Raw genomic sequence first — 23,362 nt, 5'->3', positions numbered from 1 at the left:
GGGTTGGAAGGGACCTTAAAAATCATCTAGATCAATCCCCCTGCCATAGCAGGGACACCTTCCACTACAGCAGGTGGTGGCTCAAACCTTCATCCAATCTGGCCTTGAACACTTGGGATGGGACACTCTGCTCCCCTTTTTCATTTGTTTGTTTTTAATAAAAATTTCATAAAGTTTTTTCCAAGCTATATTTTGGAACAATTAGTGCACTTCAACTGCTGCCCCACTTAAGAGAGAGAATTTGCATTGTTGAGATTCATCATGAATTTGAAAACTGTTGTATGGCAAGTCTAATAATCCAAATTATTGTTTGCTAATCCAATTAGGCATTTTAATTAAACTGTGCAAAGTTCAGTGCTGCTGTGAGGTTTTATATCTCCCTCTTGGTTCATTTTATTTTATAATTTTTAGGTGTTATCAGATGACAGAGCTCCAACTCAGAAAAACAAAGGTGAGGTGTCTGAATATTGGCATACTGAGTGGGTAGCTCTCAAACACTCCCGTCACTCTTTCCTGAACAGTCAAGTCAGATAGAATTGCAGATCCTATCATTAGCAAAGGCATCCAGTCCATTCCTCTGCCACTGGCTCACTCCTGGTTGTGTATTTACTTCTGTTTCCTTGTGACCATCACCCAGACTTCAAATCTGCTCAGAATACTCTTATGGGATCTGGGCCCAAACTGATGTAAAAGATTTGTTACATAAAATAGCAAAGCCCAGAAATAGACTGAGGGAGTGCACATGAACTCCGTTAACTCCACCTAAAAAAGGCAAACTGAAGTACACCTAAGCTGGAGCTGCTTTTTACTTGACAAAAGAGCCCTACTGTTTAAGTACACCCTTTACTCCACAACATGTCTTGTTACATCTATTCTCATTCTTCTGGAACAGTAGGAAGAGGAGAATGATAACTCCTCTATGGCCAGATGTGGGAACCCTTTCCCCTCATATGAGAAAGAGTGACCCACACAATACTCTCTTCTTCCTAAGCAAAGCTGGAGGGAGGCAGAAAACCAACCTTCCCAAGGGGAGAGGTCTGATGAGCTGTTACATACCACTGTGCTGCTCTCAGGGCCAGCACGAGCTTTGAGCTAGCAACCAACTCTGCTCCGAGACTGCCATCTTTCCTTTCCCCTGTGCACAAATAGTGCTGATTCTGAACCAACAAAAAGGGACTGACCATCCTCTTAGGCAAGCAATACGACCATGACTGCTCCTCCTCTGCTTGTAGATGGGATATCAGACCTTGTCTCCACTGGGTGGACGGAAACAAAAGCATTACAATTCATTGCAGGCACAGGAGTAGGACAGGCACTCATCTTTCCTGACACTTCTCAGGAGAAAGACTAGCAGAGCTTTAACTCTGCTCCATGCTTCTACAACAACACCAGTTGGACAAAAAAAAGAATAGAAAAGCAGCCCTATATTTTTAAAATTTTATTATACGGAGCTTTACTCTTTTCTTTGCCAAGTTCATATTGTCAGAATAGTTTCTTTTATTTTTAATAATTTTAAACATTAATTCTTTTATTTTGAGGTTTTTCACTTTGAATGATCCTATACCTACAAAAGTCTCCTCTGAATCTGTTTCAGGAAGACTAGAAAGGGCTATTTTCCTGCTGTGATGTGGGATGTTAGACAACCCTGCTGCTTGATGGGGGAAGAGCCAGGTTCCATGCTGGCAATGGGCTTCTCATCAGTTGCTGATTGAGATTTATAAAATTATACACTAGCTGATAGCCAAGATCTGTAATTGTGCTATGACTGCCAAAGGAGGCAGCAGGAAGATTCCAGCCATCAGGCCATCACTCTTGTTAGCATGATCATTAGCTCTGTCCTGCATCAGCATTTAGGATGTGCTTTATCTGGGACTGGACTTCAATGCCACCCACTGCCACCAGCATAGCCATCTGTCATGATGTATTCCTGCTGTGGAAAGCTTGGTGCTGGTGTAGCGCAGGTTGCAGTGTCTGCTCAGTCAGTGGCTTCACCCAATATTAAAGGCAAATTAAGATCTGGAGTTGACTATCTCCCTGCTGATCCTTTTTCCTCACCTCCAGCAGCAGCAGCCAGGGAGCTCTTCTCACCCTTCCTGAGGCATCCTCTGTACCTCAGAACTGGAGGCACTGCCCCTGCACAGCTCCCAGCTCTCCCAGTTGGCTGGGCAGAACTCCAGTTTGGGATTCAGTTTGGGATTGCAACCAGGCTTATCTTATCTGCAGAGGTTTTTGCCTGAAACCAGGCCTGAAGGGTTTTCAGTCCTCACAAGTGAGAGAGATTTTTTTGTCTGACTTCTACCAGAGGAGGCTATACCCTTCTGGGTTTCATTCTTTTTATGTAAACAACTCTCTAGTCTATGTAGATGTGCCTCCAGGCAGGTATAGATACATTTTAGGAACTGAATAAATACCTCAGCTACACATTTGATCTTGGCAAGCAGGGAGTTATTTCACCATGCAGGATGAAGACGGCCCTTGTAACACAGGTAGATAAGAGGTAACTTCCCAAAGATACACCTCTGTTCTAACTTACACATGGCAGTGTTCTTTTCTGGGCTATCTGAAGTCTCGAAAATAATTTCTTTCTATCCAATGCACTTTAAAGATTCATAGTCTTCACTCTTACAAAAGACCAAAATTTTCATTATTGAGTCAGAGAAAGAATAAAATGCATGCTTAGTTTCTGAGTTTGGAGGAAGGGTGATAAGCATGAGAGTCCGAGAGAGCACATGGTGACACCAGGCACTAGGCTTGGCTGGGTACAGTTCCATTTCTTCTGCTGCTCTTGGAAAATGAAACGGGATTACCTTTCTCCCCATGCCTAAGTGGGTGTTTCACAGAAACTGTCTGACTGACTGAGGGGGCCAGCCACATTCATGCAAAACACAATTTTCTGAGAAGCTGGTCTTTGAAAGAACATGTGCATCAACAAGTAAACACTTTCTCCATCCTATTTTTTTTTTTTTAACCTGAGAGGTGAGTCCTTCCCCCACAGTGAAAGAACCCTTGGTAAACTCCAGCTTGGGAGCCCAGCCGCTCCTAATATTAGCTTGCGCCACTATGCAAATGCAGCCCTGGTGTTCCCACAGTCTGGGGAGGGACCCAATCCCAGCTTCCCACAGCATCCAACAGCTGCCTACAGCCTGGGCTCTGCCACCACTGAAGACTGCAGCATTTGTCTGCGCTTCAGTTCTGACTTGGCTTTTCCCTGCTTCTGTCACTGGGTGTACTTGTTGCAGCTCTGTGCTGGGGAGTCTCCCTCTGCTCTAGTTTTCAAGTGCAATAAAACATTAATTGCTGAGAATACACAACTTCAGCTGCTAACATTTAAGAAAGACAGTGAAAGCAAGATTTCAATCATAATGCTTTATCTCAATGCCTACATGTAAACCTAATCCAGGAACTTTCTGTTTACATTTTCTGGATAACTGTATAAACCTGCTCAGCAATTTCAAAAGACATTGAAAAACCACAAAACCCTTGGGTTTTTTTCATTTTTAAATTTAATCTTGCAGCAAAGCATGTGAAAACATTAAACCTCCCGACAAAAAGTAAGCAGTCCATTTCTCCACACTCAAGAGCTATTCCAGTAGTGCACTGAAACTCCTTTTCACTCAGGTCAAGCTATATTGACTCCATTTCTCCACTAAATAGGATCCTAGCCTGGAGACAATGGAACTCTAATGTTACAGGGTTTCAAGCTGATAGCTGCAAGTGTTTGGCTCAGTGGTTCTGGGATAAGTTTTGGGCCCTGTTTGAGATGGTAACATGTTGGTATGCCCCTGTGGAGAACCAGATCCAGAAGAGTTGAAATCTCTCTTCTTCCCACCCCTCTTCAAAAGGCCCCCTCACCTCCCTGGAGCACAGGATGGGAGCAGTCAGTACCCCTCACCCTACCACTGATTCTCTTGCATCATGCAAGGCAACCTCAATGAACAAATGTTTACAGCCCAGTCTATTCTCCCATTTAATTTTGCTCATCTATGATGGTGAGAATACTTAAATATCCAAACAGAGAATACTTATGGTTGCCTGCCTGTTAGCACAATTTTTTTACGCCCGCCTCTAAAACTGTAAACATGGGAATGAAACATCTGTTGTGCTTTCAGCAGGAAAAGAGATTACAGTGAGGTACAACTACTAACATTCTTTATTTCTGGCTCAGATTTTTTTTTAATTGCTAAGAGTTTTGACACAATGATCTTATACACAATAAAGAACTTACATTAAAATAGGCTTGCAATTATTTTCACTACATCTTAATAATTTGAATGACACATGCCTTACTCTTTCATGAGCTGCCAGGGTAAAAAAATCCCGTCCAGCCCAGCAAAATTCTCTCTGCATGGCTTCACACGAGTGAACAGTAAAGGAACACTCCATGAATCTCCAGTCTTCACCTAAAGCTGCCCAGTGACTTTCAGGTCTGCAAATGGTCCTATTGTAAGGGTGTAAGACAGATATTTTCTCTGCTGCAAATTTAGAAGAGTTCATAAATTCAAATTTGTAAAGGAGTCAGGATTGTGCCATTGCTTTTGAAAGCAATACATCCAGTCAACTGAGTTCATGTGTGGCTGAAGGCACACCAAGTATTTGGGAGAAAATAACTGTGGATATTGTTGTTCACATAAAAATGATGCTGTATAAATTTATTTGTTCATTTCAGTTCATTACAGAACTGTCTGTATGAGGCTTTTTTTTTTTTTAGAATGACTTGATTTTTAGACAGATTTCTTCTGCACTGTAACTGGGACTACACTTAAGGGAAATAGAGCTAAACAAAGAAATAATTGTTTCCATCTCTTCAGCAATGTGTTGTAATATTGCTAAAGTTATCAAACTTTCTTATGAAAAAATAAAAACATTTCTTTATAGTTAAGTCATAGGATGAATAAAACGAAACTTATTATATTAATAATTTATATATTTTTAAACTTCTCTGGCTCAAGATGTAGTAGCCAGCACTTTTCTGTGTGTTATTATGCAGCACTGTCTTCTGAGCAGAAGCAGCCCTTAATAAAAGAAACATATCTTTCTGTATCACTGACTTTAGAAAGGTGAGAAAAATAAATTTATTTCTCTGCATGCTTGGGATTCACTGCGTTTGCTCCTGATAAATTCGAAGGATACAAATTTCATCCCAGTGATATAAGGAGGATCTTTCTGATCTTTCCACATACTCCAGCCAGTCTACAGGACTTTACTTTTGGTTTTGGGAAAGGGCTTCTGAAAACCTGCCAGAAGTTTTTCCCGGTGATTCCAACTGGTAAATGCCATAGGCATGGGAATATCTCAAGACAAAGCTGATATGAACCCCCTTTTCTACCCTTTGGCAGCATCACAACCCTTTCTATGGTCTAAGTGTCTCTCCAACTTACACTGCCATCCTCTGACAGACGATCCAGAGAGAATAAAAATACTGTTAAATAAAAACTCATTTATGTGACCAGAGAAGGAAAACAGACTCAGAAGAACATTAGAGTGTTCTGATGCCATCACTGCGAGATGGCAAAGGACAGTGTGTGCACAGCACAGTGTCTGGCAATAAAAAGAGGAAAATGCTGGGCAAGAAGGAGCCTCTGTTGACAGTACATGTACATTATTATTTGATGGAGGCAGGGGAGGAGAAGGATTTGGAATAGATTTCCTTCAGTTGGTGCCGCACTTCTTATGAAACGAAAACCCCACAAAGTCAGTATGCAAGTAGTATATCAGGAAACTTTAATGATCAAGTAGATGCTAAGTCACAAAATCTCTCAAAGATTTTCCCCTCCAGGTCACATATTGTGAAGAGATATTGCTTTCCAATCCTATGATAGATTTTGCTTTTTTTACTGGGATAAATTTGCATTTGTGTCTGACAATCTATCTAGGAAGCTGAAGTCCATATACACACAAGAGAGTTCATTAGGAAGTAGATGGTGCTGTTTCCTTCTATACTCAGATTATCAGTCAGATATAAATAACATTTTAATGAACATTTATTTTACATCCTAAAATGAGCTGTTTACTGTTTAGGAAAATGCAGTTTCTAAAAAACAAGAGTTACAGAACATTTCTACTTTATGAAACCACTTCATAGTATGTCAACAACATAGTATGTCCTGCTGCCTGGGGAGGTGGTGGAGTCACCATCCCTGGATGTATTTAAAAAAAGACTGGATGTGGCACTCAGTGCCATGGTTTAGTTGAGGTGTTGGGGCATGGGTTGGACTCGATGGTCTTGAAGGTCTCTTCCAACCTTGTGATTCTGTGATTCTGTAACAAATGGGGTCCACATCCCTCAGGTTTCAGCAAAACCTGTGATGGATAATGTAAGATTAGAAATACAAATTGATTAAAAAAAAAAAAAATCAACTGATGGTTTTTTGGATATTAATTTTCTGGGGCTGTTTCTCTAAACACATAAATCAAATTAAATTTTTTAATTTGGTATTGGCACTGATGGTTCAGTCTTTCAGTTTGGATTTTTCTTTCCTGTTTTCTTGTTACTGGTAGGCACAGGACAAATAAACTGACTCAGCAGCCTCAGTTTTTTTTTTTTCGTTTTGTTGCTTTTCCACTTCTGCTCTCTTAGAAATACTTACTTTCACTGATTCATCTCTTCATTTGTTGACTAGTTTGCCTCCAACAAGTTCCTCCTCTTAAAGCAAAGTGCCCTGGCTGCCTCCTGTCCCTTGTACTCTCAAACAGTTCAACAGGTGAAGAGCTGAAGTCTCCAAATGAGGAGGGGATCTCCTTTCTGCCACCAGCGTAACATCCAGGCAGTGGAGTACCCAGAGTATCTGACTTATGCATCTTTTAATTAACCAAATCTAATGTGATGCTTGTTCATTATAACCTTCACCTTTGCTTTATTGCTCAGTCGGTTTTTCATACACCTTGAAAGTTTCCAGCAGTTCTCATAAGTGGTTTGTTGCCCATCAGACCTCTACAAGGTATCATTCAGCATTGCAGTGTCAGTTAAAGGTATTTTTGTTGCAAATTTTAGACCTTATTAATTCATGCACAGCACAAGAAGCCATGGATATCTATTTTCAGTGGAGATAGCATTAAAAGATGCATAATTATGGTTAGAAAATGTTCCTAGAAAACTTTACTCTTTCAGCATGTCATGATTGCTTATAGGTAACATTCTGAGCAGTCTTCTAGGCTCACCAAAGATTAACATCAAAACAGTTCACCAGTGGAAAGATGCCTCAATTTTTCAGCTGAGCACCTGTTATCTTTGCAATTTAACAAAGCATTGAAAACATTTTTCATTAATGCCTTAAACCTAATAATAAGTTTGAATAAGGATAATATTCATTATTATTTCTATGCATTGAAGTCACTACAAAACTGATAAAATTCTTACTAAAGGAAAGAACATATGATTAAGTCATATTGAACCTGCTTGTTAGATGGATGGGAGGCATTGTAAAGTGTTCACTCCTCAAGAAATATTTTCTTTCTGTAGATTTTCTAATGGAAAGTTTTTTGTTCTTACATGTTTATGAGCAAACCTCTCTGGATATACAAAAGCAGCTCTTTGAGTGGACACATTTATTCTTCAGTGAGCTACTATTTTATTTATTCTGTCAAAAAAAAAAAGGATTTTTTTTCTGTATATATGGATTAACATGAACAGCAATGGCTGCGACAACTCATACCTACTGAAACACTGATATTCTAAATGGAGAAGTATTAATTTTTTTTTCTTAATGGAGGACTTTTGAAACACTTGGAGTAGAACATGATAATGGAAAGTCCTGACTACCTATGATCATGCGGTACCTTTTGCAGGAATTCATCCACCAGCTCCAGCACCATGGCCCTGTGACTGGGGTAACTTTCTGCCTATTCAAAAGCATATTTCCATTACAATTGTAGGAGAGAGATTCTTAGTATTTTTCTAGGCTGTTAAACAGCTGCTGCATTTCAGTGCTGGTAAAACAGTTCTACATATAATTTTCCTTTTTTGAAATGAAAGTGTTTTGGGATCTCTCTAGATGAAAGATGGACTAGAAATGCAAATTATGCTTAGCCACATAATTCAGAATTACCTTTGTATTTTATTCTAAATCTGTGTCTGGAAATATAAAAATCCTGAAAACCAGTGACATTAGACCTGCTCATATAACTGACATGCTTTTGGGGAAAATAAACAGATAGAACTGCCAGCTGCTGCATGAATGTTGTAATGGAATGAGTGCTAATGCTGAAAAGAATCTCCTTTAATGAAATTTTTAATAAAAAATTTAATTTGATTTATGTGTTTAGAGAAACAGCCCCAGAAAATTAATATCCAAAAGCTTGAGTGAATTTATGTCATAACTTCTCAAGTTTCTTTTTCCTCCCAGTTTTATTAACATAGACATTTGGGTTTGCACCAATACTTGCTCTTTGAATCTGTATATGTAAGTTTGCTCTAAGTAATGACTGTAACAAAACATACCCTGGCAGAACCTTGCAAAATATAAGCCTGTTTAAGTTACTCAGTAAAGATAACATTTCTCCAAAAATGCAGAAAAAGAAACTCTAGCTGCATGTAAATTAATTTTAGAACACTCCTTTGCATAGAGTGAAAGTCTGGCAGGCCAGGAAAAATCCATAAATGTGATTGCAGTGACAGAAAGTAAAACAAGACAGAGATCTCTGATGTCCAGGCAGCACATGCATGCCCCGTCAGGAAAAGTCTCTTCACAGAACTGTCGATGGCTTTGCTTCCTCATCCCCATGACATGGTTGCCTCCATTTCCAAGCTTTCCAAAAGCTTCCAGACAAGATTTGAACAAAACCAAAACGCTGAATGAAAGAGCAAGAATAAAGTCAAACTTCATTGTAGTCATTATTGTATCTATCAAACTTTTATGTAGTTATTTAGGTACCAGCAGCAACAGGGGCTCCAATGGTTAGAGATTTCCCATCTTGCTGCTGCCAGTGTCAGGAAGGATGTTGGTAAATGCTCTCCCATTTACACACTGCTCAGCACCATGGCAAAGCTGTGGGTAAGACTGGTCACTCGCAGGGCTTGGTACCAGAACTTCAATACGGGTTAGGAAAAATGGTTTACCAAGGTCATGACTTTTCCTGTGGCAGTAATCAAATCATGGCTTCCAGTGGAGACTGGAGTACTCTGTGGGAAATTGATGTTGCAGTGGAAGGCTATTTTGATAAAGATTTAAGGGAAATGCCCTTAACTACAGTACAGATGAGGACCATGGCAGTTTCAGCTTGTGTCTCTCACTGGAAAGCAAGCAAGTTGAAGGCACTCTGAGGAGGGACTGCAGGACAGGTGCCAGCAAACCAGGTCCCTTCAGGACCTGTCCATCCAAAAATGGAGAGAGGACATAGATGGGTGAAACATGCAAGGTAGAAATCTGAATATAAATGCTAGTTTAAATACTTCTCAAGGCAGCCTCAGTACCACTGTTGCTCAAGGTTTTTGTTTCACAGCTAAAGATAGCTCTGCTGGTAACATGAGACAAAATAACGGTGGAATTGTTTTACTCCAAGAGAGGCTGGGTACTAAGAAACCAGCTTTATTTCCTCCCACCACCAGCTCCTTCTAAAAGATGCTTTACTGTGAGCAATACCTTGTATTTCTTAACATGACCCTTAATGGGACCTCAGCATCCCTATGGCAGTTCTGTAAATGCAGGACTGCCTCTGGGGTATGGCCATTGGCCCGTATCAGGTGTGCTGCTAATGTAAGTCAAGCAAGCCTACGTTTCTGCATTTTAAAATACCAGACTCCTGTTTCCATGACAGAACTTGAAAGAGACAAAGGGCTGAAGTCTCACAGCTCCAGAGTAAAAAAGATTTTTAGCACGGCAAAAGATTTGCTCGGTTTTCTGCCAGTCCAGTCCCAAGTGATGCAAGACCTCTCTTCCACCCCACTCTCCTTTGCACCAGAATTGCTGTAGCTCCCTCAAGAGACAAGAGTATTTCTGCTGAATTTCCAACTCTTAAGATAATTTGTGCTGCTTGTGGTATGCAAATGAGCTTTCTGGGACTGGGATATCTTCACAGTGTTCAAAGCAGTGAAAGAACCCCAAGGTATGCTACACCATTCAGTATCTGAAAGAAAATTGAAATTCTGCTCCTAATTCAAGGAAAAAAATGGAGAAAAAAAGCCATAATCTGTATTAAGCGTCTACTTTTGATTGTGAGCAGTAGCAGGCAGAGATTAGCACCTTTCCACTCTGTTTCTATAAAAGCTCTTTTATGCAGCCATAAAGTGCAGAAGGGCTGCAATTAGATCTCTGCCAAAGATCATGCAGTTTGGTGATGGTCTTGGCTGATGAGACACTTCAAGACCTGATCCAGGGCATTGAAGGAACATGGAAAAGGATGCAGAAGCAGCAGGCAGTTACCTAATACTATCAAGTCTCAATAAAAAAATGACAAGCTGAGACATTTTGGCAGGCTTTCTGAATACCTAATAGGACAATGCTTGTGTAAACGGGCCTGGAAGTGAGGTGCAGAGAAATAAATTCACAGCAGAAAAAAATCCCTAAACCCACACTTTAGAAGCAGCAAATTATTTCAGTTCAAAGCTCTTCACATCACATCTGACCATAGGGTAACAGAATTAGCCTCACTGATTGTTTCTGCAAGACATGATTCACGTCCAGTACTTTATACGTAGCAATTCAGCAAAAACGCTCCCACCCGAGCCAGTCTACATAAATACTTAACTTTTTGGCAGAGCGACCGTGAGAGTATTTGTACCTATGGATTTGCTGTGACAGATAAACAAACCCGTACTCCTTACGGAAGCGAAAGGGAGTAAAACCCCGGGACGGTCGGGAGGGTCTGGTTTTTCCACGGGGCCAAGTTCTCACAGCGGTTTCCTTAAACCACCAGACCGCGCTGATGGCAAAGGCAAACGCGGGGGCATTCCCACGCACCGGGCAGACGTGTCTGTGCACGGGGGATGTAGGCGGCGGCGGGAGAGGCGGTGCGATGCCCTCCTCCTCCTCCTGCAGGTGGGATCCGCCGCTTCGGCCACCTCCAACACAGGCGAGATCCGTCCTTCTGCCTGCGCCCAGTACTCCATCCCCCCCTCCTTGCCTTTTTTTATTTCCAAATAACTTCCCCCCCTCCCCTCTCCCGCCCGTCCGAAGGGGCGGAAGCGGCAGACGGGCGCGGGAGGGACGCGGGGCGGGGGCAGCGCGCAGAGCCCGGCGCGCAGCAGGGGCCGCCCGGCGAGCCCGGCCGGCGAAGGAGGCTCCGCGCCCCCGCCGCTCCTCTCCCCTCCCCGGCCCGGGGGCGGTGGCGAGGGGCTGCCGTCGCGCAGACACCGCCCCAGCGCCCGCGGAGCCGGGGCTGCTTCTGGAGGGGAGGAGAGGAGAGGAGAGGAGCAGCGCGGCTCGGCTCGGCTCGGCTCTTGCCCAGCCGAGCTGCGGGGCGCTCGCCCCGGCCTCCCCCGCAGGTGGCCGCCTCAGCAGCTCCCCCTGCCCGCCGCACGCCCCGGTGCGCGGCGGCGGGAGGGGCCGCGTCCCGCCCCGCCCCGCCGCTGCCGGGCGGCGCTGCAGAGGGCGGAGCGGGCGGCGCGGCCGGCGCCCGGCGCGGGCTGGCTCCCGGCGGGCGGCGCTGCTGCGTTGCTCTGGGAGGCGCCGCGGGGCCGGGCGCGGAGCTGCGGGCTCGGGGGTGTGAGCGGCCGGGCAGGGCGCCCCCAGGATGCTGCGGTTCCTGCGCAGGACCTTTGGCCGGCGGTCGATGCAGCGCTACGGGCGAGGAGCCGGGCGCGTAGCCGGGCGAGGTGGGCTCGGCGGCGAGGGGGACGAGCGGGACGGGGGGCTGCGAGGAGCGGCCGCCGCCGCCGTCGGCTCGGGAGCCTTCCCGTCCTCGCCGCTCCCCGGAGGGGTCGTGCACAGCTCCGGAGCGCCCGTCCACATCCCGGCGGCCGGCAGCAGCAAGCCGGTGCTGCAGTGCCGCGTCCTTCTCCTGGACGGGACCGAAGTCAACGTGGAGCTGCCGGTGAGTAGTGCGCGCTTACCTCCGGCGCCTGCAAAACGGCGCCTGCAGCTACCCTTTCCCCTCCTCCGCATCGTCCCCCCCTCCCCGGCGACGGGCACCTGCGAGTGCCCCCCCCCGGCCGCACAACAGGCGCCGTTCTCCGGGAAAGCCTCGCTAGTTTCGTCCTTCCCTCCGCGGGCGCCCTCGCCGCCGTCTCCGCCTGCATGCACCTGCTGCCAGGTGCGCGGCGCGCCTCCCCGCCATGACCGCCGCCCGCCCCCGTCCTGCCGGCTGGAGCCGTCTGCGCCCTTCTTCCCTCTCCCCGGAGCCGGCGGGGAGGTGGGCAGCCGCTCTCCTCCTCCCCTGCGCAGCCGAAAGCAGCCCCTTGCAGCGCTGCCTGCCTCCCTCCCGCGGTGCGGGCGCTACCTGTGCCTTTCCCCTGCTGCTGCGGGGGGCTGCCCGCTGAGCCCGCCCGACGGCACCGCCGGCTAGAGGGGCATCCCGGTGTGCCGGCCGGGGGAGAACGGAGCCTATGCGGGGCAGCGGTGCCTTTGGCTGGGGCTCGCAGCCTCCAGCCCCCAGCACCTGTGGCGCCGCGGGGACAGCGAGGCGCGGCCGCGGTGGGGTCTCCGGGGGGTCGCCGCCTCCTTCTTCTCCTTAGTTCTTGTTTGCCACCGTCCCCGCTGCCGGGGCCGGCTGAAGGGCCCTCCGGGATGCCCGAGGCGCTCTCCCCGTCCCGTGGCGCCCGGGTGCGGGGCCGGGGTCAGGGCGAGCCCGGGCGGCTCCGGGGGTGCAGCCCCAGCCGGCCCACGGGTGCGGGGCCGGGGCCGGCGCTGAACTTTCTCCCCTCTCGCCGCTGTGCCTGAGGAATGAGGAAGGGACGGTGCTGGCCTGCGGGGCTGTGCGTGTGTTGTTTGTGCCTGCTCGCTGAGGTTGGGCCGTGTTTGTCGGTGTTTCGGCATCCCCAAAGCCCGTTGTGTGTCCTTTTATCACTCTTAAACGCAGCTGCACGGTGTGTATCGGTAATTTGCAGTTTTGGTTTTTCCATTCCTCGCAGCTGCTAAGTACTCACCACCCATCCTTTTTTTTTTTTTTGCTCACTTTTTCCCTCCCTCTTGAAACCCAAGTTTCCCATGAAATAATGTGGAAGTTTACTATGTTTGAAAAGCATTTAGTCTTCTTTCCATTTCAACCTAAATAGTCACCAGCCATTAAGCTTGGTCTCCAAAAACAGGTGGGAGAACTTAGTAATAGTGAGTGTAACAGCTTGAGAAATTGTGCACTGCTTTAATCTCCAGCAATATAAAAGAGAGGGTTTTTTTCAGAGTACCTTTAGACTCTTGTTAGGTGCCTTTCATATTAGCTGTCATCTGTATATATTGGCATCATTTCACTAAAACATGGAATTTGGCAACCCCATTGTTTCTGCTTGAAAGAAACAGAAGAGATTGAGTAAGACTCTTACAAGTGAAGTATGTGAACGGAGCCACCTAGAGATACTCGCTGCAGCATTATCAGGCCTCCCTTGCCTACAGACTACATTGCACATTTCTAGATATTTGAAATGCTAATATATTTCCTTTCCTCACATCTCCTTCTCAACTTGCTGCACTCCTAGCATCTCAGCACAAGTCTTTTATAATGTAGAGTTGATGATTGCGATCAGTGTGCTAAGCATTTACTTATAGAGGTCTATGTCAATAAGCTTGGTCAATATTTTGTTTAAGGTTATACTCTGATTTGTCAAAGGTCAGATTTTGCTGTAGAGCCCGTTTAAGACGGTCTGAGGATTTGTAGGATCAGAAAGTGAGGTAATGACACTCATAGTCCTTGAGTGCTGAAAACATATGGACATACCTGCTTGGCCCAGTAAAGAAGCTATGGAGCATTCTTGCTTGAACTGACCTCCAAATGAAGTTTAGACTTGCCAGTGTTCTCAGAATGTGAGCTGCACATGTGGTGGTTGTAGCTCAGCTGTCCAAAGAGAGTAAGAAGTTGGCATTTTTTTTCACCCAAATCACTAGAGTGATGGAGGACTTTGGAGCATGTAAAAGCTGTCAGTGTTTTGAGGATTAAAAACTGTTCTGTTGAATTACATATCTTTTCCTCATGTTTTTTTCCTTTCTTTAACAGAAAGTGACACCCACCTGGAGAGTTAGAAAAACTGAAAGAGGCATTGCACCGTTTATAGAAGTTGATCAGTAAACTTTCTCTGGGCTTTGCAGGTTTATATTTCATGGGAATAGGGCGTGAAACATAGCGTGCTTTAATACTCACAAGCCAGAGGTATGGGATGGTTGAGCTGAATGAATTGAGTAGCATCTCTTAAAAAAAGTGTATGGTGCTTTCTTTCATTTTAGCTCAAATTTTATCAAAAGGAGGGAGTGTAGGCTTCATCACCAATGAGCAGCTTACTCATGAAGTCAAGTACAGAGATGATTGCAGAGGATTTCACTGTGCTGCTGATTGTGTTTGCCAGCACTTATTTCAGGAGATACTGGCGTCTATAAAATATGCTCTTCATGCTGACACTGCTCCCCTCTTGCCTTTCTAGTTGAAAAAGGAACTTGTTGATATTAGAACATGGTACTCTTGCAACTTTTTAGGCTATCTCGAAGACTTTGTTTAGAAGTAATTGAAAGGTTTATTGGATTTCAAAGACTATGGGGTTTATTTGCTTGTATGGAGGAATGACAGAAAAGACATGACTGGAGGAAAATTAGCTATATACACAGAAAAAAGGTTCAGAGTTCTTTTCCTTTTAGTTATTGTTTTGGTTTTTTTTTTTAATATTCCAATAAATCTGAAACCCTGAAACTTTTGTCCAAGTTAAATGTAACATGTTCTGCCACAGTGTTTTCTTATAGGTGGGGCCGTTGGAAAAATAAATCCTGCATCAGTAAATCCATAACTGTCTTTGTAGTTAATGTTATAATTTGTGTGATAGTGTCTGTATCAGAAAGTACATGTCTTGCAAGCTCTTGTTAGTTTATGGTGGTAACAGAAGCAGAGATCTATCCTGATCTCCAAGTTCTTCCTTAGCTCGATCTTCTCTAGGCTGTATAGCAGTAGTGAACTAGAGTCACCTTCCTTCTTCATTGGTGCTTCCACACCCTCTTTCTACTGGAGCATTTGCACTTTATTCTTTTTATTGCATGTGCTCTGCCCTTGGACTACCCCATCTGCTAGCCTGCCCTTCTCTGTGCTGTGTACTCTTTCATTTGTAGGTGTTCTCTGGCTTTCACAAACTTGTTTCGTACCCAGCTGCCCCCACACAAATGTCAACATAAGATTATTCTGAGCACTGCAGATACCCCTGGATAATGGTTTCTATACTCAGCTTCTTGCATGAAATTTCTAGGATTGCTTAATGATGCTGGCTTTTCACTCTTAAGGCAAGAATCATGTGCTTTAAAAGTATTCTTTCTGAACAGAATAATGCACTGGATGGCTTTTTAAACCCACGAGCTCCTCAGGGCCCTGTATTGAATGTGAGATGCTATTAAGGTTGGTCCTATTATACAGGAGTGAGTGGCAGTTGACCAGTTCTGTTGCTGTGGGGTGATTTCCCATGGGAAGGGGAACATAAATGGTGTCATTACTTCTTCTTGACCTGACACCATGTGTCTGCACATCTGAAATCCAGCAATGAGAACTGATGCAAGGAGAAAAAACGCTTCCATTAGAAACCATCCTTCCTCCCTCACACATAGCTGTCTGTGTATTTCTTTTTACCATTGGGAACCTGTTGTCTGTGTATTTCTTTTTACCATTGGGAACCTGTTGTCTGTGTATTTCTTTTTACCATTGGGAACCTGTTCACTATCTTTTGTGTTCCACTCTCACTTACACTGGAGGTTGTTAGCTGCTCAGAGTTTGCAGCTTGGTTGTAGGTAGATGGAAGGCCACTTGCTCGCTGTTGCCAAAACAATCCTGCCTCTGTTTTTCTGGAGGACTCGTGACTTCAATGAAAGAAGAACTGGTTGTAGGTGATGCTGTGTTCTTACAGAAAGAATGCAAGGGGAGAGCATTGACATTTAGGCAGCAGTGATGGTGCCTGCTAGTTAATACATAGATTCAGACAAAGCCAAAAAGCCAAATTTTCCTTAACTCTAAGGCATGATGGCTGACATTTCTAAAAACTGAGCCTTTGATTTTTAATTAGGTGCATCTTTTGAAAGCTTAAAGGGCAGATATGAAAGATGGCTATTCAGTGTGACTGTCAAGAGTAGCAGGAATTAATGTTGCTTAATGCTGTTGAAAATGGTATTTTCTGATAAATTGTGGGAGGGCGGGAGGAGAATGTGTAGAGTGTTCTTGGCTTTCTGTAGTCTTAAGTGGGATAAAAGAAGAAGCAAATGGTAAGCTTTCTCCACTATGAAAATCCTTATCCTGCAAAGCAGATCTGAGATACCTTACAATTTCTGTGATGTGAATCCACAGCAGTCAACATGTTGTCTGTTATAAATACTTCTTTCTAAAAATCTTCTTGCTCTGATAAATTCCTCTGCTGCTGTGAAGACTGTTACAAAGACTTGTGTGATGTATTAGAAAGTATGTAATGTTTAAGGATTAAATTAATCTCAAATATAACTCTTCAGATCTGTGAATTATTTTCAGATGAATGGCTTTTCTATTATTTCTTTGCCATCCTTTTGGTGTATCTGTTTTAATAATTGTTTTGGCTGCTATGGAAACACTTCAGGATAGGAATAGTAAATGTTCTTCAGTACTGTTTTCTAATCTCTGATCTGCTGTGTGTTGTATTCTTTTCTTATTGGGGTAACATGAACATAGCAAAAATTGCTGTCTGGCCTCTATGCTTACATCAAATATAAATGTTAAATTAACTCTAGAGCAGTCCATCTCAGTTTTATTGATTAGTGTATTTGACTTGATAAAGTTATAAATATCAGGAGAGAAGTGCAACTCATTTTTTCTTTCTTTCATATCTTATGTGACTTCCAAGCAATGTTTTGTGAATATTATCTCTAGAGACATGCTCTAATATGCATGTAGATACTTGGATTCAGGTTGTGCTCTGGAGTTCCCTAACTAAGCAGTTACACACACATACACCCCCCTCTGACAGATATATTACATCACATGAGTAATGGGATTTTTTAATAAATTCTTTAAAGCTTTTATCACTTATAAAATTGGTAATATGCCTTCTTTATGCAGAAGTTACCTTTCAACAACATAGAATTAGAGTACCTGCTGGAAAATGTTAAAAGCATATTTGCAACACTGGAAAGGGAAAGGCCTCTCATATTCATGAGCTCCTGTGAGCACCAGCACCAGTAATTTCCTTCTACCAACAGAGCCTGATCGGTTTATGAAGAGGTTGGATGTCTTTGCTTCTTCAGTTCGTGTTGAAATGCCTTTTGAGTACCTTACAGCTCTGATTAAGCAGCTGTATCTGGAACTCAATGTGTTGTCTGCTGGTAATAACCTTTAATTATGTTATCCCTATTCCATATGCCTTGATGCGTTGCTGCAGTGTGTGCTGGAGGTGTGTGAAAGGCATTCACAGTACAGTCACATACAGAATCAGGAACATGCACAGCCCCAGAGAGAGAAAAATGAGATGGGGTGTGCAAACATGACTGCAGCCATGCTTCAGAAATGCATGAGATTAGGCTCTTGAGAGAGAAGAGGGAATTTTTGGCTCTTGATGTGCTTGCCAAACATCCCCAATAAATCTACAGCAGATAAAAGAAAGATAGTAGGAAAGGGAGTACATTGTAGAATAAGGAGACAAAAAGCAGCGTTTTGTTTTGGCATATGTAAGAGAGATTCTGCTTGTGAGTTCCATTAGTTATTAATGAAAACCAATACAGTTTTTCAGTGTAATACAGATAGACAGGATGACAGGAGTGCTGCTGCAAAGAGTTGACAACCAGGCAGGGGGAGAAAGCCAGTGATGAGAGCAGTGTAATGCAAAAGCAAGAGCACCTGGTACTAATTCTCTGATGGAGAGCTTATGGGTTTGGAAAGGTGGGTGGAGAATAAAGTTGTTGTATGCATTTGTTCAGAAGCCTTTTAGCAGTGGACTAGAAGACAGCTATGCTTAGGAGAAAAACCATGTGAAAAGTCGGTGTGGCTCTCATTTATTAGTCCAAAAGTGCATTTCATAGCAGATGTTTGCCCTGGGCTTACCTGTCTGATAGCAAACCTTGGAGAAACTTGGAAAACCACCATGGATTTGAAGGGAGAGGGTCTATAAGAAGGAAACTTACAGAACACTTTGACAATACAGAAACTTTTTTGTCAAGTGTATATCTAATATGTTCTGGGGCTTTGTTCCAATGGTTCTCTTCTAGCCTGTAGTGCTGGGTGGCAGGTCTGTAGCTTTGGGCTGGTAGTAGGAGTCCTGAAGAGGAAAAAGAGCATCTGGGCAAGTAAAAAGTTCCTATGAGGTAAAAAATAGGAGCAGAGAGACTTTGGAAGTGCAGTACATGTGTAAGAGCAAGCAGAGGACTAGTTTTGTTTGGATTGCAGAAGATGGTACAGGAAGAAAAAAGGTGAAGAGACTGTATGAGCAACAGTATAACTATATATAAAGTATGGGATTTATTGTTCATCTGTTTCTTTTCTGAAACCGAAAGGGGACAGCTCTCTCTGCTCCTGCTTCTCTGCATATGCTTTGTCTTCATGTACTTCCTTGTGCTCCTGTTTGAAATGCCTCTGTAAATACCTTTTTTATGTAACTTCCTCTGAGAGACCTTGTTTAGTGTCTCTCCTTCTTCAAGCCTAGGCCCATTTTGCAATTCATTTTGTTAAATTCCCAACCATTTCAGCCCTCCCTTTTCATTTGCAATCTTCTCCTTGAGCAATTATCTATACTTTTTCTGTGTGGATATCATCTGTATTACTAGCATGATACCTAATGAATTTTCTTCTTAGAAGAGCAGGTTTATTTTAGTTACATGGGTCTTCCTTTATTTGACTCTGTTTTCCCAGTCTGTAAAAGTAGTTTTATTTTCCTCCCAGGAGCAGCTAGCTACACAAGCTGTGAGGGATCTCTTCTGGAAGGTGCTCTTTAAAGAGCATTAGAGGTCTGCTTCCTTCTGGTTTGGGGCTTGAGCATAGTTCTCTGTCCTATTCCCTCTTTTACTAGTTTAGAAAATTTCTGTGTTTTCCTGCAGTTGTCAGGAGTTTGAAAGGCTCCTCAGTCCTGTCGCTTCCCCGGGAAAGTTCAATTTCCCTGCTGTGGCCCTGAGTCTGTGGCTGGCTCTGCAGCTCATTCAGCCAGCTTGACTCACCCTCTGTGCCCCCTCTGTCAGGGCACAAATGCAGGTGCAGGTTGAGGGCAGCTTGTTGTGAACATCTGTACAGCTGACATTAGGGAAACACGGGTAGCTACTGCTGAAGTTATTAATTCAAAGGTTAAACATCCATACTTTAAAAATGTATGGTTTCACATAGGACAGCAAAAATGGACCTGAAGAGTCAAATGATGTGGACAGGAGGTGGAGAGAAGGAGGGAGAACATACACATCATTGAGTTTTTAGGCTCTTTGCAAAGTAAATAGAAGTTAAGGATAAGTACAAATAGTTTCCTTTTTTGCTAGAAGGATGAACTCAACAGCTGCTAGCAGTATGTACAGTGTTTCTGGGTTAGTATTTTAAATACTTGAAAAACAGGGGGCTTTTAGTACTTGTTTTCCAATGTAGACTATGGTAAATGTTCTTTTATTCTTTTATTTTTTCTGCATTAGAAATAAAAGGGTTGAAGGGTAATGAAGTGTTTAGAGTGACCATCTGCTCTTCATTTGACTTACTATTTCCATTTATTACTATGCATCAATTTAAATGTGTCCTGGACCATTAGCTATATTGTGATGAGATTATTTTGAAATATTTGTTGAAGTTACAGACTCAGACTCCTGCTATGAAGCATGAAAAATATTAAGAGTTAATTTATGTTGGCTGTTTGGTTTTGATCTGTACAGATTCAAATTGTTTCCCTTCCTTGTTGTTATGGAACCACAGATAGTTTATCCAAACAAATACCAAATGTTGTCTTTTTGTTTTCCCTTCCCTTTTTTTTCTTTAAACACATTGAATTTATTCTGTATTTCATTATCTTAATATGTGTGGTACAGTTTGTATAAGAGACTGGAAATCCTAATAGAAGAGCCAGTTTAATGTTTGTGAGATATTACAAATATCTCTACACAAATACATAGAGAATGTTGGTACTTTCTTTAGAAGAACTTCACTTCATATGAACATAGCAGTATCAAATATACAGCTAGAAAAGCAGTGTTACCATTTATGGATTGTGACCTGTAATTTAATTATTCTAGACTGTAACATTATTTTGAAGGATAACTTATTTGAGGATTAATTCTTCTGTGACTGTTTGAAAATAATGCTTTCCTCAGTAGTTTTTTGTAGCACTAGTAATTGATTGTATGTATTATTTTCATTTGTATATGTATATTTCTAAAATAAATGTAGAGGATTGAGAGGATTTTTGTAATTTAGCAGTCTTGACTGGGAAAACACCTGTTTATTTTTTGTTCTTGACTGACATTAAACAAGGATACTGCTTCCCATTTTTAAGTTTAAAGTTTCGTATTGTGTGCATTTCACTGTGAGGTCTTGTAGGTTATATATTGGATGAAGAATAATTTCAGTTGCCTTTGGTAAGCTTTGAGATTATCCCAGGTTCTGAACAAATTCTCACTTTGATTTTGATAAATAATATTAGCAGACTGACTGCATCACATCTCTTTTGATGATATGAGGTCCAAACATTGCCTGCTTTACCTGTGCAAGTGAGTATTTCCCAAGTTTTCTGAGAAAATAAGCAGTCCTATGAAATGTTTTCCTCCTTCCCCCTTGTTTCCATCCAGAATTGGTCAAGGCTGCTTTCTGTCATTTAAACAAATCTCTTTCATACTTTGTTAGTGGTTCCTGGATCTATGAAAATGGTATGGTTTTAAATTAAGTGCTTACATTTATGTAAAAAGACCAAACTCAAGAACTTCCATTCTCGTAAGCAGGTCTGAACACACCAGTGTTCAGTGCAATCATTGTGTTGCAATAAAGATCACTATTCAGTAGAGATGCTGATCCTCAGTGTGGAGGTTTTATATTCAAGCTACTTACTGAGTAGAAATTCTTCCCGAATAATGAACCTTCCATGAGTGCTGTGCTTTGAGAGATGATGAATGATGAGTCTGTTATCTCTTTGAATTAAGCAAATAAGTGAAGAGTGGTGGTATTCTTCAAAGTAGGTCGTATTGCTAGGAAGGGCAGCACCCTGCAAATGTAAAGTCCAGCGAGCAGTATCCACTTTTCTCTCATTTTTTGGTCTTTGGATGTCTATGGAAATTGCTGTGAATTCAGACATCCTGCTGTAGCTCTGGGGAGGGACGAGCTGGTTTGATAGTGTAACAACATAACTTTGTTGTGCAAAAGACTTAATTTCTTTTCCTCCCTCTTCCTGCTGTTTCATGTTACTGGGTTTGATTTAGTTTCTTTCCCTGCTGTTCAGCAATGAACAGAGGGTGGCAGGAAATGTTCTTCTGTGTGGCTGGCATCCCCTTTCCCCGAGGAGGAGCATTTCCAGCCCTGCTCTCACTGTCTGGAGTCAGCCCAGGGGTCTCATGTGCCCAGGGCACGCTGTGAGTGGGGCTGGGAGTGCCCAGCTGCAGGGTGGCTCCGTGTGCCCAGCATCTCTCTGGCGCTACTAATTCTGCCTGCAGCTCTCAGCAGCACATTGGAGTTTTGTTCTTCCAGTTAATTAGATGTTCATTTTGATGGGTTTTCTTTTTAATGGGGGAACTTGCTTACTAAGACAGTAGAGACCCCTGGTTCCTTTTACAGAGGCCAGTGACGCCATTAAATGTTGACTGTAGCACTTTTCCCTTTCTCCCCTAAGCTGATTGCTTAAGCTGTTATCAGCCTGTGTGTGTGCTCTGTTGCCTTCATTCCCTTCTTCTCATACAAGGATATTTCACATTTGGCTTTTCTCTGTTCAATGAGCTGTTTCAAAACTTATAAAATCAACCCCCTGTTTTTAGGTGTGAAAATCGGTGAGCCTTTGGGACACCAAAACTCAAACTGTTGCAAACAACAGGCACTTGGAGAGGAATTTTTCTTCTCATTAGAGGGGTTTAGTTCATGAAGGGCGTATAATATATTTTGAGAGGTCAATCTATGAAGAAATAATCTTAACAACAAATATTTTATACAGTATCCTTAAAGTTAAAATGGTAAACAAGATGAGATTATTTGTCAGTTTTTGCCCTCAGTGCAATACAACAGTTATTTACCCACTGCCTTCATGTTTTCCCTTGAATTCCCTGAGCCATCCCCTCTTTTGTTGGTATTACTTATAATTGTGGGTTTTTTTCCCTGTGTAACATGTTGATGCATTATATGCATTAAAATTTATCCTACAGTAAAACTTTTCTGATGTGTCATTTCTGGCTTTAGAAAATAAAGATGTTTACTTTAAAGATGGAAAAAATGAGGAAGGAGTTGGCGCATTTGTCTGTATATTAGCAAAAAAATAGGCCTAAGTTGATGACTGCATTTCTCAGAAGGGAGTGGGAATAGAAAAATTCAGTGCTGTGAAACAAAAACAAGTGGGTTTTGTTTGCTGCTATTGAAATTTGCCAGCAGATATTCTCATTTTACAGTTCATGTGCTTGGATTTTGATATATTTTCACATTAAACACCCAGCGTATTTTGGTCTGTGATTTGATCATAAAACATGTTTTGTAAAAAGAAAAAGTTCATCTGTTTCAGCAAACGTTTTGCTTTAACAACATTGTTATGGTCAGAAAAGTGGACCATATTTAATACATGTTATTGTATTAGCTACTGATAGAATGGTTTCTTCTTGAAGAATTTCATCTCACTTTGACAGAGCAAAACAGATCATCTGACAGCATTTCCAGTATGATCAGGATCTTGAAAAAATGTCAAACAAATCACAAAGATATGTTCTTTCGTAAACAGAAAATACTGTTCATCCAAATTCTGTTTCAGAAAGCGGATTTTTCCCTGTAAAAGCTGCCAGTTTCTCAGCATTTGTGTAGTGCCAGGAGGGGAGAACTTTCCCAGCTGTTTCAGTAAGCTGCATGCTGGAAGCTTTCTAGGAAGAGAAAATAGTGAGAAGAACCTCTGTGTGACACCTCTGTGTGAGCTTGCTGTGACTTTTGGGAGCTGCTGAGAGTGGGAAACCTGCAGTGCAAGTGCTGGCTTGAAGGATAGCCCTCAAAATGAACCTTGTTTCTTTTGCACTCTGTAAGGCACCTTACTGCTTACTGAAATCAAAAGTTACTTCTTAATTTAAGGCAGATAGAGTTTTTACATGATACCAAAATCTTCAGTAAGGTGTTTGGAAAAGTTGCTTCTTGCAAGCTACAGGGCAAACAACTGGTTAGCTAG

General features: G+C 42.8%; 1 protein-coding gene and 1 long non-coding RNA gene across 8 annotated transcripts in view; one reads left to right on the top strand and one right to left on the bottom strand.

Moving 5' to 3' along the window:
• The window catches only part of EPB41L4B (erythrocyte membrane protein band 4.1 like 4B), a 194,265-nt gene that overhangs the window by 12,963 nt on the left and 157,940 nt on the right, over nt 1–23,362 (top strand). Inside the window, exon 1 of one of the 7 annotated variants that reach the window (XM_071455159.1) lies at nt 11,475–11,967. The exons of 1 other annotated variant lie outside the window; for it this stretch is intronic. In XM_071455159.1, coding sequence (XP_071311260.1) covers nt 11,668–11,967 — 300 coding nt within the window. In that variant the 5' untranslated portion in view covers nt 11,475–11,667. Of the gene's footprint in view, nt 1–11,474; nt 11,968–23,362 lie in introns of those variants that run through there. 5 more of the 7 variants (XM_071455126.1, XM_071455107.1, XM_071455117.1 and 2 more) reach the window with 5 other exon arrangements.
• On the bottom strand, nt 5,699–11,455 carry LOC139604140 (uncharacterized). Its single transcript, XR_011683901.1, has 2 exons — nt 10,896–11,455; nt 5,699–6,300 (listed from the first exon to the last, which is right to left on the bottom strand). It is a non-coding gene; the product is annotated as an uncharacterized lncRNA (long non-coding RNA).

This window comes from Agelaius tricolor, unplaced genomic scaffold (assembly GCF_023055355.1).
Source record: "Agelaius tricolor isolate 1412-34295 unplaced genomic scaffold, bAgeTri1.0.p SCAF_2, whole genome shotgun sequence".
Classification (NCBI taxonomy): Eukaryota; Metazoa; Chordata; class Aves; order Passeriformes; family Icteridae; genus Agelaius; species Agelaius tricolor.
Note: the sequence above shows the minus strand (reverse complement) of the source record. Positions and strands in the feature narration are given on the sequence as shown.